Genomic DNA, 17,313 nt, shown 5'->3' with positions numbered 1-17,313 from the left:
TCATATGTAGGATAAAAATTACAACCAAAGGGAAAGCATATTTGAACACACTTTCTTTGCTAATCAGGTTATAAAAGAGCAAATATGAAGTCTGCTAAAGTATTATATCCTGAGATTCTTCAACTATTTCCCTAGTCAGCATAAACTAAATGTAGTACTTGGAAACTGAAGATGATGGTCAAAGGCAGAAAAGCGAGTCTGCCACAAAAGTGGGAGAACACAAATCTCTCTGAGTATAACAAGAACAGTCTAGAAGAGTAGGGTGAGAAAATGGCACTTCCAAAAAACAAGAGGGAGTCTAAGATTCTTCACACACAGTGTTTAATCTGACAAATGCAACTTAGAGACTCGACTCGGAACTGTGTTTCGGAGCAAAGCGCCTGCCTCAGGAATCTGTACTAAAGTGTGTGAAATTGAGAGATGCTGTATAACAAATGACCTTAAATCTTCGTATCTTTGTAATCGTGTCCTATTTGGTTTTGTGGTATGACCTTTTGGTTTGTCTTATTGCATATTTGTACTTTCTTTGAGTTTGTTTCCATGCGTTAAGTGTGTGTACATCTTTCATTTTTTTTTCCATGCTCGTTCATGTTTCCTGGTTTGCGTTTTTATTTTTTCAGTTCTTCGTTGTACCAAGGTAACGAATTATGCCTGCGTGAGGTTCTTGTTTTTAATGGTGCTATTTCATCTAATATGCTTCTGCATCTTTTATCTCAGTCTAGGAGGTAATGACCGAGTCAGACTTATCGAGTTAGACTTACAAAGTTCCATAGGTTACTATGAGGTGTACTTTCAAAGCACTTAGACTTACAAAGTTCCATAGGTTACTTTGGAACTTTGTAAGTCTAAGTGGTTTGAAAATACACCTATCTATAGTAACCTATGGAACTTTGCAAGTCTAAGTGCTTTGAAAATACACCTCTCTGTGATCAAATGTAGTGTCTGTGTTTGTAGTGCCAGCATGGGTGTCCATAAAAGAGAGCCTTAAGGCCAATTTGAAGGCAGCAGGGAGGATGAATGAAAGTTCTTTGTGTTGGATAAGACCGTCTTATCTTTGTCTCCCGGTGGAAGTGGGAGAGGAGGCAGAGTCCATGGAAGAAGTAAAGAGCCTATTACTACCTTTAAAAGGTGGGAACCCCAAGTTAGTATTCTTCCCAAAAGACAATCTCTTAAATGTTGCTAAGACAGTGTTTCCCAGAAAAATCATCACTGCCTTATCTTCAGATTCAGCTCAGCATCTTACAGAGACAAGAAACTCGTGGCCCATTTTGAGCATTGAAGTCACACATGCGTTTCTGTTTGGGTCTTTGGAGATTTTGAGCCAGTCCTGGAGTTCTGACCACTCTGTCCTGGTATATTATGGGATTTGCAGCACTAATTTAAATGGGCATAATCGAGCACGACAAACCCTATACTGTAAGTCCCAAACCAAATGGGCCAAAAAGTCTCCAGTCTGGAACTCGGTAACTTGGCATCTCTAGTGTGTTTCTGGATTTTAATAATGACTATGCCTATGCATGAGAAAAATGTGCTTACACTAAACGCCTGGTATATGCCTATTTAATTAGTTACCCAGTTCCAGGAGGGAGATTGCAGCCAGGTGCATTATGGGCTCTTGCTGGGGCTACATATCCCACACAGATTGGGCTCATCATGGTTCTTACCCAGACACAAGCAGGAGAACTACAAATCCCAGCACGCAACAGGAGAAACTTCCGGAAGAAGCTTCAGGCTTGAGCTGGGAATTGTCGCCTTATAACCCGGACACCACGTGACGCCCTGACCCACCATCCCACCAGCTCAGCCGTTTTTTTTTTTTTGGATTTTTCTTACGCCTAGGCCTTAGGCTGCCAACGGGCCGCGTTTCCAAAGTAACCGGTGCCCTCCTCGCGACCGGGCGAGCGTTGCCACGGAAGTGACGTCACGAAGGGTCGTGGGCATGAGCGAAGGGGCCAAGTAAAGCCTGCGAAAGGCGGCCGTCGGCCGAGGTTTCTAGAAGAGCGGCGAAGCCTAGCCCCGCCCGGGGCACAGCCACAATGGTGGACTACAGCGTGTGGGATCACATCGAGGTGTCCGACGATGAGGACGAGACGCACCCCAACATCGACACGGGCAGCCTGTTCCGCTGGCGCCACCAGGTATCACCCCTCCCCGTCATCTATATTTAGAGATACATGAACACACCCACCACCACCCTCTATGTGCAACTATTAAACGCACCCACCCCTCCCCAACTCACTATTAAGCACACCCACCCCAACTCTCTATGTGCAACTATTAAGCACCCCCACCTTCTATGTGCAACTATTAAGCACCCCCACCCCTCCCCAACTCTCTATGTGCAACTATTAAGCAGACCCACCCCACCCTCAATTCACTATGTGCAACTATTACTATTACTACTACTATAGAAATGTTAAATAGTAGTAGTAGTATTTATCATTTCTATAGCGCTACAAGGCATGCATACCCCCCACCCCCCCCAACTTTCTATGTGCAACTATTAAGCACACCCACCCCACCCCCAACTTTCTATGTGCAACTATTAAGCACATCCACCCCCCCCTCTATGTGCAACTATGAAACACACCCCCCCCCAACTCTCTGTGTGCAACTATTAAGCACACCCACCCCTCCCCCAACTCTCTATGTACAACTATTAAACACACCCACCCCTCCCCCAACTCACTATGTGCAACTATTAAGCACACCCATCCCTCCCCCAACTCACTATGTGCAACTATTAAACACACCCACCCCGCCCCACCCCAACTCTCTGTACAACAACACACCCACCCACCCCTCCCCCAAACTATATACAAACTATACAACTATTAAACAGATCACCCCCGACTCTATATATCTACAGTTATTAAACAGATCCACCCCTCAACATCTACAATTATGAAACAGATCCACCCCCCAACTGTATATATACAACTATTAAACACACCCACCCCTCCCTCAAACTATATATGTGACTCTGGGCAAGTCACTTAACCCTCCATTGCCTGCTGCATTGAGCCTGCCATGAGTGGGAAAGCGCGGGATACAAATGTAACAAAATAAATAAATATACAACTATTAAGCATAATATACAGGAACTTATTTGTACTTGAGGCAATGGAGGATTAAGTCACTTTGCACAGAGTCACAAGGAGCTGCAGTGGGATTTAAACCCAGTTCCCCTGGATCAAAGTCTGCTGCGCTAACCACTAGGCTACTCCTCCACTACTCCCAACATTTAATCGCTTCCCCAGTGTAGACACAGACAGCTTGTTTGCTAGTCCCACCTGGTTGTCTTGTCTTTCCCCTGCTTAATTCTAGGGTAAGCAGCATAAAATGTACTGTTTTGGGATCTTGCCAGGTACTTGACCTAGATTGGTCAATACTGGAAACAGGATGCTGAGCCTGATGGACCTTCGGTCTGTTCCAGTATGGCAATACTTATGTAAGATCTATTCTAGAATATTAGCCTATGGTCAGAATTGGTGCCTTATCAACGGCAGGCATAAGTTGATGTGCCAAGTGGCTCGCGTAATATGTAGTCTTAGTTGCTACCGTCCCTGGGATTGGTATCGTGGAATCTTGCTGCTCTATGGGATTCTGCCAGGTACTTGGCCACTGTTGGAAGCAGGATACTGGGCTAGATGAACTGACCCAATATAGCTATTCCCACTTCAGGTACAGGCAGCTCCTTGTGACTCTGGGCAAGTCACTTAACCCTCCATTGCCCCAGGTACAAATAAGTACCTGTATACAATATGTAAGCCGGGGTACAAATATAACAAAAAAACAAAACTTAATGGTGCCTTTGACTCGTGTAAGTGGCATTGTATGTCTAGGTGCCAGTTTATAGAATCACCTGATTGACTACCCCCTTAGCAAATACTAATAGATGGAAGCAGCAGCTGATTCTGTCAAAATGCAAAGCAGAGAGAAGGGTGGCTTGGGGCAGGGAGGGTTTAGCACTTGTTTCTGCTGCAGCCGGTTATATCTTCCACGTAATACAATGCCTGTGGTTTCTAGGCACGGGTGGAGCGCATGGAGCAGTTTCAGAAGGAAAAGGAGGAACAGGAGAAGGGCCACGGAGAATGCAAACGGAAGCTAGTGGACTGCCAGAAGAGGGTGAAGCAGCTGGAGGCAGCTGGTGTCGCCAGCGAGCTGCGGAAGGTGCAGGAGGAGCTGCGGCAGCTGAAGACCGAGGAGAAGAGCTGGGAGAAGAAAGCGGAGACCCTACATAAGAAGGAGAAGGGCATGCCTTGGAACGTGGACACGCTGAGTAAGGATGGCTTCAGCAAGGTGCGCTCATTGTGCTTCCGGGGTGTGGGGGTGCGGTGATGGTGATTGAGTGAAGAAAAACATACATTTTGTGTGAGAAACCTAATTTTTCCAAGCTGATCTCATTATCATTGCTTGTGTGTGCTCTCCTTCAGTGACCAAAAAGCCATTTTGTCTTTTTCAGGAAAAAGTTTGTAACTCTGTTTTGGCCAAAACTGATACCATATGGTGTCCCCCCTCCTCCCCCTCGGGCCTAGGTTACAAGCATTGGTAGTCCAGTGCTGCAATTGGGGCAGGAGCAATCCCACTCACTCCTACCCATGCAAGCTCCACTCTCAAAATGGCTTCTGGCATAGTAACATAGTAGATGACGGCAGAAAAAGACCTGCACAGTCCATCTGCCCAACAAGATAAACTCATATGTGCTACTTTTTGTGTATACCTGACCTTGATTTGTATGCCATTTTCATGGCACAGACCATAGAAGTCTGCCCAGCACTAGCCCCGCCTCCCACCACCGGCTCAGCCACCCAATCTTGGCTAAGCTTCTGAGGATCCATTCCTTCTGAACAGGATTCCTTTATGTTTATCCCACGCATGTTTGAATTCCGTTACCGTTTTCATCTCCACCACATCCCGTGGGAGGGCATTCTAAGTATCCACCACTCTCGCCGTGAAAAAATACTTCCTGACATTTTTCTTTAGTCTGCCCCCCTTCAATCTCATTTCATGTCCTCTAGTTCTACCGCCTTCCCATCTACGGAAAAGGTTCGTTTGCGGATTAATACCTTTCAAATATTTGAACATCTGTATCATATCACCCCATAGGTAGGAGCTAGTGGGATTGCTCCTGCCCTGTTTGCAACACTGGACCACCAATGCTTGTAAGGTGTGTGTGTGTTGAGGGGTGGTAGCTTTGAAGGAGGGCTGCTTTTGTTTGGGAGGGGTGGGCGGGGAGGGAGGAAGGAGGGCCTGCAAACAGTTTTGGTTTCGGCTGAAAACATACTTGCATTTTTGAACCAAACAACAAATTAGGATTTTGGGTCAGTTTCTGCAACGATAATGCTTGTACCAGAAATCTCATTTATTTACTGGGTTGGAGGAAGAAAATCCCATAACTCTCCGTAGGACACGGGCTGAGTGGGAAGTGCCCCATCATCGCTAACTTCATGTTTGGTTTGTTTTACTCAGAGCATAGTTAACATCAAACCTGACAAAATTGAAGAAACCGAGGAACAGAAAGAACAGAAGCACAAAACGTTTGTGGAGAAATATGAAAAGCAACTAAAACACTTTGGTAAGTTTGTTTTTTTGCTGCCCCCTTGATTCCAAGTGCAGGGATTTTCAGCAGAGGTTCTGGGGCTGTTGTACCTATGTGGCAGAGTGGGAATCACCTTCCTTCTTGGGCGACTCGTGCACTTTCTCTCGGTGCAGCCTGGCTGCTAAAAGTGTCTGAAGGCTCTTATGAGCAATTCTTTTAGCTTACTGGAGCATCAGTTACCTTGTCTAATGATGGACCGAGGAGCTGGTGCTGTCCTACTCATGGAGGGGTAGGACAGCTGAGGGAAAGTGCTTCTGATTCTGCTCAGCCCCTTATGTGTCAAGACCTGTGGCATAACATTTCTATACCAGATGCCGGATATTGAAATCTTAATTATTTTTGTGCACAGCTGAAGGAGACAGATTCCAAAGGGCATCAGACCCTGGTTCTGCATCACAAAACTGAAGTGGCCCCTGGGATTATTTTTTTTTTGGGAGGATCTGGGTCTGTCTTAATTCCTTTCTGTATCTGTGGTTTGCCACTAACCCTGCAGGTATGTTGCGGCGTTGGGATGACAGCCAAAAGTATTTATCAGACAACCCATACCTGGTGTGTGAGGAGACGGCCAACTACTTAGTCATCTGGTGCATCGACCTGGAGGTGGAGGAGGTAAGAAGACCGCGGAGGCTTGGCAAGAGGGGGGTGTTGCTGCTTCATTTTCTCCTTCAGGATTGCAGGGGAATTCATCAGCTTTTGACAGGGCCCTGGTCAAAGCATCGGCTGCATACGTACCAGGCAAAGAAGCTTTTTCTTCATTTGGCAAACCTTTTTTTTTTCCCTTCCAAAGCGATGTCTTTTTCAGTGTTCCAGATCTTTGTTTTACATGGAGAATGTTAGATTCTTTTGTGTGTGTCTTAGGTTTGCTGAGTCCCTGTTGTGTAGATTGAATACTAACTTTGTTGTCACCAAAAGCATATGAATGCAGAAACTGATGAGTTATGACCATCTACTAGCAGAGCACAACTGAACTCTGTCTTACAGGACGGCGAGGCTTCTGGGCAATTAGTACATCTCTATCTCCAGCGTCTGCCTAGGTCCTTTCCAATTCATGAGGCAATGCAAGAGTTGGTAACAGCATAGTGGGAGACGCTAGATGCTAGCCTCCAAGTGACTTGAGCTGTGGCACAACTTTATTTTATTCCCAAGATGAACTAGGAAAGCTGAAGCTGCCTAAAGTGGTTGCCTTGGTGGCGGCTGTGTCCTAGAAGACAGCCCTCCCTGTAGAAGGTGGCATAGCTTTAAAAGATATCCAAGATACGAAATTAGAATCTCCATTGAAGCTGGCCTGTCAGGTGGCTGCTTTATCTCTACGGGCCACTATTTGTAGTTCTTATGCTTTAAGAGAAAATACTGACCAGAAGCTTCACTTTCCTATAAGTCAAGAGTTCAGTCATGCTCTGTATCTCCACCTGCTGATAGATAGTCATAACCCATCAGTTTCTGGATTCATATGCTGTGAGTAAAGGAAAGAAAATTATCAGGTGAGCCATAATTTTTCAATGTTTTAAAATCATGAGTAGCTAATGAAAACTGGTGCATGACATTGAATGTGGGCTGCTGTCTCACCACAGCCATCGATGTTAACCTCCTTTGCTGGGGGTAGGGGAGACTCTGGTGTAGCTTGCCTTTTTAAGCAGCACTTTCAGCTGGTAAGATCCTTTGAGAGGAGGCTGCCCATATGTTAGCGACCAGTCAGCACACTCCCTAGTGCAGTGTTTTTCACAGTGGTCTAGAGGCAGGTAGCAGAGTTTGGGTTTTCAGGTTATCCAGAATTGAATATGCATGAGTGAGATTAGAGGCCTTGCGTCGGCTAATTTCTTCTGCATATTCCTGAAAACCCAGTGGTGTAGTTATGTCTCCAGATCAGGGAGAATTGCACTGATATATTCCTATTGGTGTTTCTATTGTCTCGTGTCTGATGTTTGCTTCATACTGATTGCTATTGCTGTCTCACTTTTTTTTATTCCACTTCTTTGGCCAGAAACACGCCCTCATGGAACAGGTGGCACATCAGACCATCGTCATGCAATTCATCTTAGAACTAGCCAAAAGCTTAAAGGTGGATCCTCGGGCTTGTTTCAGACAGTTCTTCACTAAAATCAAGGTAAACGTGGCTCTCTTGCTGAGTCCATCAGTGCAGCTCGAATCTCTCAGAAATCAGTTTGTCTCCCTGGGATCCAACAGCATGAACTGTTCTTCTGCACCTTCGTCCTGGGATAAATGAGCTCCGTTTAAGATCCGCTGTCAGAATATTTTGTAAACTGTGTAGAGTTTGTTCTTTTGAAGGGGGGGAATGTTTTTTTACCTCTATGTGACTATTTTCGCAGGAACGTAAGCAGTGGCAGACAAGAACATCTGTTTTTTTTTTTTGGGGGGGGGGGGGGTTGTTTTTAATTACTTGGGTAGATGAGTTTATAGTCTTGTACTTAAATGACCCAGCCAGACTTCTTAACCCTTTGCCTGCCACTTCCATCTTTCAGTTCCTCTGCTGTGCTGGCATTCACTACCTCTGGACAAACTGTTTGCCTTTTGGTTCTTACAAGTCCAGATTGAATCTAAAACTCCCTCCCATATGTTACCAGGAAGCTGTGTAAAAACCCTTAAATCTTCAAGCCACTCCATGACCCTTGATGTCATGATGTTCTGTTGGTGCTTGTCAATCTTTGTGGCCAGATTGTATGACTCCCCCCCCCTCCCCCCGGAGGTGTAGAAGAATAATGCTGCACCTATGGAAAGCCCACTCAGGTTGGGACCCCCAGACGTGGGTTTTCTTTTTTTATATATATTTATTTTTTTATTGATTTTCATAAGAACTGAATAACAGTAGTTTCTTCACCACAACCATAAGCTTAATAAACAAGGTCTTTTACCTCTCTAATACAAACTTCCTCAGCGACCCTCCAGACCGGTCAAGACGCGTGGGTTATGCACTCCTACCAGCAGAGGGAGACTGAGAAAACACTGAGCTTTTGATACTGTATATATAACCTGTGCAGTACACCCACTAGCCATTATTTTCTCAGTCTCAGCAGAGGTAGAAGGACAGCCTGTGCAGTCTTCACTGGTCTGGTGAGGTAGTTTTCCTCATAGGAAGTAGAAAATTGGGTGGTTTGTTCCATTTTGGTTCATTCTGTGTCTCCCTGTACGTGGATAAAAAAAAAAAAAAAAAAAAAAGTGTGCTTCGGGGCCCTGGGTCCGGTGGGGCCCAGTGTTTCCCCTGGGGTGTTACACCTGTGTTGCGGGTCCCTCCCCCTAAGCTGCTCTCCATCTCTGTATAAGTGGCAGCTCTGTGCCTCGGCTGCTTTCTCTGGACTGGAGCCTTGAGTGCCTTACAATTGTCAGCTGCCAGCAGTGTTCTGGCCCTTTAAGAGCCTTTTATTATTTATTTAGTGCGGAACTGAAGAGGAATTCAGTTTCCTTGCACTAGACGGGAGAGCAGTGCGAAGTTGCTTGACAGGGTCAGGAATTAATTAGCGCAAAGGCGGACTGTGTGTGTGTTTGATTATGACCGGCAAGCTACTTCGTTGTCGCGCCTGTTCGCGGCGGGGGTTAGAGACGGCGGGCGGTCAGTGTCGCCTCTGTGGCGAGCCTAAACAGTCAATTTCGGCTCCCCCGTGTTGGCCGCGGAACTTCCGACGGGATCGCCGGTTTTGGTGTCAGCGGGATCGCAGGCAGGCGCGATGTCGGCGGTTGCAGTTTCGGCGGGAACGGCCGCCATTTTGAATCCGCCGCGATCAGCAGATGCGCTGAGTGTGGGGCCAGCTTCCTCCGGTTTAGGCCAGAAAGTTCCCTCGGAGGGCTCAGGATGTGTCGGTTTTCCTCCAGATTTTGTATGGTCTCTGTTCCAGGCCTGGAAGGCCGGGCCTCCTCAGGTGGAGGAGGGGCATGGCTCTATATTAACGAAAAGACCAAGATTGGAATGGTCAGAAGAAGGGGACTGTTTGTCTCAGCTGGGTTCGGAAGAACCAATAGGGATTGAGGAGGAGGTAGAGGGGTTTGAAGACTCTCTTAACCTGATTGAGGCCTTACCTGGGGAGGACCCCTCGGTTGTCAGAATCTTCCATAGGGATGAGCTTGCGGAGCTCATAGACCAAGTCACGGTGACACTTAAGTTTGAGCCTGAGGTGCCCGTGGGTGAATCGGGGCAGGACCCTTTGGTAAAGGGTATTCACAGTAAGGCGCGGTCCTTTCCTATGAACAAGGACCTCCGGGAGATGATTTCCCAGGAGTGGAAGTCACCGGATGCTCCATGCAAGGTCTATAAGGCAATGGCGCGGCTCTATCCTCTTCCTCAGCAGGACAAAGATTCCTTGAAGGCCCCTACGGTGGATGCAGTGTTTACAGCTGTGACTAGAGCGACGGCTATCCCGGTAGACGGCGGAGCCGCTCTCCGCGACCCCCAGGATAGGAGGATTGACGCCTTCCTTAAGCGTACTTTTGATTTGTCGGCGCTCGCGCTCCAGGCCTCGGTATGTGGGGGCCTGGTGGCCCGAGCATGTTTTCGCTGGGCCGAGAAACTCCTTGATGAGTCAGTAGAGGTTGGGGCCTCCGGAGTTCAGGAATTAGCCAAGCTCGAGATGGGTTCGTCTTTCTTGTCGGATGCCCTTTATGATTTATTGAGGGCGTCCGCCAAGAACATGGCTATGATAGTTGGAGCGCGTAGGGCCCTATGGCTGAGAGGTTGGGTCGCGGATGCAGCTTCTAAAGCGAAGTTGTGTTCTCTGCCATTTAAGGGAACCATGCTCTTTGGAGAGGATTTGGACAATTTGGTGAAAGGCCTTAGTGATGCTAAGATTCCTCGCCTGCCGGATTTACGTCCCAGGTCGGGCACCAGAGGGGTGTCTTCTCGTGGTCGTTTGCTGAGGCCCGCCGGTATAGGCCGGGACGGACTAGTGGGGCTTTTAGAGGACGTTTTTTTCAGCGCACCCAGTCCTTTCGAGGGAATCGTCGCGGAGGGCGTGACTTTGCCGCGAGAGGACAGGTGTCCGGACGGAATGTGCAATGAAGGTGTGCGGACCCAGGCTCTGGTGCGAGTAGGAGCTCGGCTGAGTCAGTTTTATCAGAGCTGGGTCCAAATCACGTCCGATCGGTGGGTTCTCGAGGTGATTCGAGATGGTTATGCGCTGGAATTCGAAGAGTCGCCTCCCGAGAGGTTTCTGGAGTCCCCATGTCATTCAAGAATCAAGAAAGCAGTAGTTCGAGACACGTTGCGTCGCCTTCTGGCCCTGGGAGCAGTGGTTCCTGTTCCTCCAACGCAGAGATGCTTAGGGTGCTATTCGATCTATTTTGTAGTACCAAAGAAGGAGGATGCCTGGCGTCCGGTGTTGGATCTCAAGGGAGTCAATTCAGCGCTCAAGGTTCCCTCTTTTCGCATGGAGACGTTGCGGTCCGTTATTGTCGCGGTGCGGCAGGGAGAGTTTCTGACGTCGCTGGATTTGACGGAAGCTTATCTTCACATTCCCATTCGGACGGCGCATCAGCGTTTTCTACGCTTTGCGGTCTTAGGAAAGCATTTTCAATTTTGTGCTCTTCCCTTCGGGCTAGCAACAGCTCCCCGCACCTTTTCCAAGGTGATGGTAGTAGTGGCGGCGGCTTTGCGGAGACAGGGCGTTTTGGGTGCACCCGTATCTGGACGATTGGTTGATTCGGGCCAAGTCTCAGGCGGAGGAGCGAAGTGGCTACAGCGCGGGTGGTAGCCTTGCTGGAATCGCTTGGTTGGGTAGTGAACCACAGCAAGAGCCATCTCGTCCCGACCCAATCCCTCGAGTATCTAGGAGTGCGCTTCGAGACGCTCAACGGTCGGGTGGTGTTGCCGACTCTTCGGATCCGCAGGTTACAGGATCAGATTCGTCACTTCCTGGCGGGAGACAGACCGACAGCGCGTGCTTACCTTCAGGTTTTGGGCATGATGGCAGCGACTATAGAGGTGGTGCCCTGGGCCAGAGCACACATGCGGCAGTTACAGTCGGCACTTCTCAGTCGGTGGTCTCCTCAATCGCAGGGGTTGGAGATGCGTTTGCCTCTGACTGCTCATCCACGTCTCAGCCTCCGTTGGTGGCTAGACGCTCGAAACCTAGTGAAGGGAATGCCATTGGAAGCTCCAGAATGGGTAATTCTCACCACGGATGCCAGCCTGTCCGGTTGGGGGGCTCATTGTCTCGGTCAGGTGGCGCAGGGACGGTGGTCTCAGGAGGAAGCCCAGTGGTCCATCAACCGGTTGGAGACACGGGCCATTCGTTTGGCTCTTCAGTATTTACAGACGCTACTTCAAGGCAGGGCTGTCAGAGTTCTCTGCGACAATGCCACGGCTGTAGCTTACGTCAATCGGCAAGGGGGCACAAAGAGTCGAGCTGTCGCAGAGGAAGCAGAGCTGTTGTGCCAGTGGGCAGAACTTCATCTTCAGGCCTTGTCGGCAGCTCATGTGGCCGGGGTGGACAACGTAGACGCCGATTATCTCAGCAGGCATACTCTAGACCCCGGGGAATGGGTGCTTCATCGCTCGGTTTTCAATCGCATTGTGTCAGTGTGGGGGATGCCTGTGATGGATCTCATGGCAACGGCGGGCAATGCGCAAGTGCGGCGGTTCTTCAGTCGCAGAAGAGACCCGCGGTCGGAAGGGATCGACGCCCTGCTGCTGCCGTGGCCTCAGGAGTTGCTGTACGTGTTCCCTCCGTGGCCGTTAGTGGGGAGAGTAGTTCAACGCATCGAACGTCACCCGGGGCGGGTGATTATGATAGCTCCAAATTGGCCGCGTCGCCCGTGGTACGGAGACCTAGTCCGTCTGGCGGTGGCGGATCCCCTGCCATTGACAGAGACAGTGTTGTTGTGTCAAGGTCCCATCAGTCTCCCAGAGCCGGCTCAGTTCTCGCTTATGGCTTGGCTCTTGAAAGGAGCAAGTTGAGGAAGAAGGGTTTTTCTTCCAGAGTTGTTGCTACGATGTTGAGTTCCCGGAGGCAGTCCACTTCACTGGCGTACGTTCGAGTCTGGAGGCTTTTTGAGCACTGGGGCCTGGCTCGGAATTTGAGGGCTATACATGCTTCGGTCGCGGATGTGTTAGAATTTTTGCAGGATGGTCTGGACAAGGGGCTGGCCTTGTCTACTTTGAAGGTTCAGGTGGCAGCATTGTCCTGTTTTCGTGGCAAGGTTCAAGGTAAGTCGTTGGCTTCGTCTTCGGATGTGATTCGATTTTTGAAGGGAGTGAAATTGCTTCGGCCTCCGCAACGCCGGCTCGTTCCTCCGTGGGATTTGAATCTGGTTTTGGAAGCGTTAATTCGACCTCCGTTTGAGCCTTTGGCTTCGGCTACGGACAAGGATCTAGCCTTAAAGACGGTGTTTTTGGTAGCCATTTCATCAGCGCGCAGAGTTTCGGAGCTCCAGGCGTTGTCTTGTAGAACGCCCTTCTTGTCTTTTTCCAAGGAAGGGGTTTCCCTGCGTCCGGTGCCCTCCTTTTTGCCCAAGGTAGTCTCCGACTTTCATGTGAATCAGGTCATTTCTCTGCCAGTATTAGGGAATCTAGCTGGAGACTCGGAGCAGCGTCGTCTGGCGAAGTTGGACGTGAAGCGAGTGTTGCGGTGTTATCTATCTAGAACTCGAGGGTTCAGAACTTCTGATCGGCTGTTCGTTCTTTTTGGCGGTTCTAACAAGGGAGCAGCTGCGTCCAAGGCAACGATAGCTCGGTGGTTGAAGGAGGCGATTGCGTCTGCTTACGTTTTGAAGGGTCGTGCGGTACCTAAGGGTTTTTCGGCTCATTCCACCAGGGGAGTAGCAGCCTCTTGGGCGGAAAGTAGTATGCTTCCTCCTCTAGAGATTTGTCGGGCGGCAGTCTGGTCCTCTCTGCATTCGTTCGTTAAACATTATCGGATTGATGTTCATGCTAAAGAGGAGGCAGGTTTTGGGGCTGCTGTGTTGACCTCTGGCCTAAGGGGGTCCCACCCGTAGAGATTTACTGCTTTGGTACGTCCCACGCGTCTTGACCGGTCTGGAGGGTCGCTGAGGAAGGTGAAATTAGATCTTACCTGCTAATTTTCTTTCCTCTAGACCCTCCAGACCGGTCAAGAGCCCGCCCGGTGGTTTTCTGTAGGCCAGGAGGTAGACTTTAGTAATTGGATATCTCGTGGCAGCTGATGATTGTAGTTTACATAATTCAGACTCTTAGGTTTTTCAGATGATTGTTACTATGAGTCTGAGTCAGGTGTGGTTGGATGGCCCACCTATGGAAGCACTAACAGAATTCAGTGAGTAAAACAGTTAAAAAGAACATACAGTGGTTCTTCCATTTGGCATTGTCCACGTACAGGGTTGATAGTTTTGTTTAGTGTTTTAGTTTCTCTGCTTTGTTAAGGTATACTGGCTAGTGGGTGTACTGCACAGGTTATATATACAGTATCAAAAGCTCAGTGTTTTCTCAGTCTCCCTCTGCTGGTAGGAGTGCATAACCCACGCGTCTTGACCGGTCTGGAGGGTCTAGAGGAAAGAAAATTAGCAGGTAAGATCTAATTTCACCTTTTCTACCTCAGATCCCCCACCCCTCCCCTTCCCCCTCCATCCCCCCCTCCCTCCCAATTCCCTGACCCCCCATCAGTCTGGGACGCTCTGCTCGCTGTAGCAAGTCCAGTGTTGCCTGGTGCCCTTTTTCTTAGTCATTGCCTTGTGTTCTCTTTGCTATAATGGCACCTGTTCTTCACTTTGTCGATACTAGACTGCAGATCAGCAGTACATGGAGGCCTTCAACGATGAGCTGGACTCCTTCAAGGAGCGGGTAAGAGGCCGGGCCAAGGTGCGGATAGAAAAGGCACTGAAAGAGTATGAGGAGGAGGAACGCAAGAAGCGACTGGGGCCAGGTGGCCTGGATCCAGTGGAGGTGTACGAGACCCTCCCATCTGTAAGTATCCCTGGGTGGGGGCAGTAACCGGAATGACCGCTCTCTTCTGGGTTGCCCAAGTTCAAGCTTAACTCACTCTGAGCCTGTGTTATCATCTTTTGGGATGACTTCATATACTTGAATGGCCAATTCAGCGCTGCTTGGTGATGGCAAACACTTAGGGGTTTTGCCTTCTCTTAAATTCTTTTCCCTTCCCTTGGGAGCAGGCGTGTGCAGAGATGACCTGTGATGCATCTTCTCCAGTGGGGTACAAGGGAACCCTACAAGAGCAGATGGCAGATCTCTTTGAGGTCATGACAGGTCCAGGCCATATGTGGTGAGCATTGTCCCTTGTGGAGGAGTATTTGACGTTGACGCTCAGTGGACAGAGAGCATACAATCACTGGGCAATCTGAAACTACCAAGGGGCACATCTCAGCCTTGTTAATCCTGCCACTTCTTAAAGGCTTGAAATGTGTTTTCCTTGGTGTGTGCTTTGTGGGTTTTGAAGCGTATTGATGGGGCTTCTCAGGGCTAATGTGACTTCAGCAGTCTGCCTTTCGTCTCTGTAGGAGCTTCAGAAATGTTTTGATGTGAAGGATGTGCAAATGTTGCAAGACACCATCAGCAAAATGGATCCCACGGTGAGTTGGTAGCTTGCTTTTTTTTTTCACAGGTTTAAAACGTGTTCTCTTGCTGTCATCACCATTTCTCCCTCCCAAAAGCTAAAGCAAGTTGTGTGTTTAATTTTTTATGACCCTACATCATGAGGCGGGGCTGGTGTTTGGGTGGTGGGGCTACTTCTGGGCAAGACTTCTACAGTATGTGTCCTGAAAATGGCAGATACAAATCAAGGTAAGGTATACACAAGAAGTAGCACATATGAGTTTATCTTGTTGGGCAGACTGGATGGACCGTGCAGGTCTTTTTCTGCCGTCATCTACTATGTTAAGTCCTGAGGTCCTCGGTCAGGGCCAGTTATTTTGCACATACTTTCCTAAGCCAGGGCATTCCCCTATTCCTTTGATGCTGCTCCCTCCCCACAAAGCTAATCTCCAGGAGGGGTGTGTGTGTGCATCACCCTGCAGCAACAGAGCTGACCCTTCCATTTCTCCTACCAGAATATTATATTACTGGATGTACCGGGATACTCTGAACACCCACAGGTATGACTTGAGTTGAATTTAAAGATGAGTTGGTGTGTTCACAGGAGTGATCAGCATATGCTGTGAATTGGAAGCATTTTCCTCACTCATTGGCCAATTCCATCCTGACTTGCTTTTACTTGGAGGCATATTTTCAAAGCACTTTGGGAGGCTAAGATCCATAGGTTTCTATGGAACTTTGGGAGGCTAAGTGCTTTGAAAATGAGCCTCCTAGTGTCCTAAAGCCTGTCTGAAGGTCTCTCTTGGAATTGACCCTGAGCAGTGATCGGGGATCTCCTGGTACAGGGAACCAAATATACCCCTTCCTGCTCAAGCCTATTACAGTAGGAGAGGAAATAGCACGAATCCAAATATCTTCTGTTAATGTTGAGAAAGTCCCCATGAGCTGCCGATAGGCAGGGTAAGTGAAAAGGCAATTTGGTGATTTTTGCAGCTCATACGTCGTATGTGTTTTCTTTCCAGGAAGCCAAGTTCTTCATGAAACAATGTATTGATTCTGGATTGTGGGTCCCGAATTCTAAAACAGCTGAAGATGTTGAAAAAGCAGCTGACGATCTTGAGCAGGTCTATGAGGAAGTAGAGCAAGAGGGTAAAGAGTGTTCAGAAAAACCCTAAGTGCATCACAGGCTCAATCTCGGACTTCTCCTCGTTCGGTCCCTTCCCTTGAAAATATCAACAGAAGCCAAAAACAGTTACTACATCTTGTGAGGGTTTATGGTTTGGTTGGGGAGAGGGGGGTATTCACAGTTGTTTCTCTGCAGCCCACCCCCTCCCATACTAGAAGACCATGTGTGATTTCTGTGCATCAGGTGGCAGCTGGTATTAACTGCTCGTGGTCTGGGCAAAGAGCTTTTGAAGTGTCTTGGAGCCTGGCTTTAGGAGATTCTGTGGAAAAGGGGGTCTCTTGTGCTTTCAGGTCTGGAATCCCTATTTCACCCCCTCTCCCCCACCCCTTTCACCCATATGCACAGTGCTCACTCTCAAAACTAATACAGGCTCCACTGAAAGGAAGTCAAATGCTCAAATTGCTATGTAATTGTTGGCATGATGTGGTTTTATAAACTGCTTTATTTTTTTATTTTTTGGATTGTGGTGTTTCTGGGAGGATCCTCTGTCTGGCACACACACACGCTTTTGTGTGAGAAGAATTCAGGACTAGGAAAGTTCTGTCTCATTTCTCCTTCCTTGTTTCTCTGTTATTTGTGACACTTAAATTCTCAGGATGGGGGATGCAGTTCTCCATTTTCATCTTTATTGCCCCTGCTTTCTTGTTCATGGAAAAACAATTCTAGCAAAATAAACAGCAGCGGACACAGTTCCTTGAGCTTCTTTTTGGGGGGAACGCGCAAGGGCCGGAAGGGAGGGATCACTTTAATTTGTGTGATTGGCTATAGCAAGATACCTCAGGTCAAGTATTACTTTGGCCTTTGTGTGTGTGATGTAAGTAGTGGTCAGGCCAAAATTTAGGATCATGACTAGGGCAAACTCAGGTTGGCCTTCACTAGCCACTTACTTCTATGTGCTGTTAAGGTTTATATATAGTGAATAATAAAGAGTTAATCTAAAAAATAAAAGCATACAACTCCAGCCTAGCAATCGGAACAAGAGGACAGGGGCGGGGAGGAGTCTTGTATACAGCGTTTGTAGGATGGGAGAGTTAGTGATAGGAGCAACGGGAGGGAGAG

The 17,313-nt window shown here is 48.3% G+C and overlaps 1 protein-coding gene across 1 annotated transcript; it reads left to right on the top strand.

The window, feature by feature from the left end:
• The first annotated feature begins 1,811 nt into the window (after window positions 1-1,811).
• On the top strand, window positions 1,812-16,945 carry CDC37 (cell division cycle 37). Its single transcript, XM_030197079.1, has 8 exons — window positions 1,812-2,138; window positions 4,030-4,302; window positions 5,473-5,578; window positions 6,096-6,211; window positions 7,584-7,706; window positions 14,301-14,483; window positions 15,035-15,106; window positions 16,091-16,945. The coding sequence occupies exons 1-8, from the start codon at window positions 2,037-2,039 to the stop codon at window positions 16,241-16,243; spliced, it is 1,128 nt and encodes a 375-aa protein (XP_030052939.1). The 5' UTR covers window positions 1,812-2,036; the 3' UTR covers window positions 16,244-16,945.
• Window positions 16,946-17,313: the final 368 nt, after the last annotated feature.

Source organism: Microcaecilia unicolor, chromosome 3, assembly GCF_901765095.1.
Source record: "Microcaecilia unicolor chromosome 3, aMicUni1.1, whole genome shotgun sequence".
In the NCBI taxonomy this organism is placed as follows: Eukaryota; Metazoa; Chordata; class Amphibia; order Gymnophiona; family Siphonopidae; genus Microcaecilia; species Microcaecilia unicolor.
Note: the sequence above shows the minus strand (reverse complement) of the source record. Positions and strands in the feature narration are given on the sequence as shown.

Coding starts and splice junctions, on each gene's coding strand:
- CDC37 (XM_030197079.1), top strand. CDS start 2,037: ATGGTGGACTACAGCGTGTGGGATCACATCGAGGTGTCCGACGATGAG. Junction 4,303..5,472: donor GTAAGGATGGCTTCAGCAAG/GTGCGCTCATTG, acceptor TGTTTTACTCAG/AGCATAGTTAACATCAAACC. Junction 14,484..15,034: donor TGTACGAGACCCTCCCATCT/GTAAGTATCCCT, acceptor TCGTCTCTGTAG/GAGCTTCAGAAATGTTTTGA.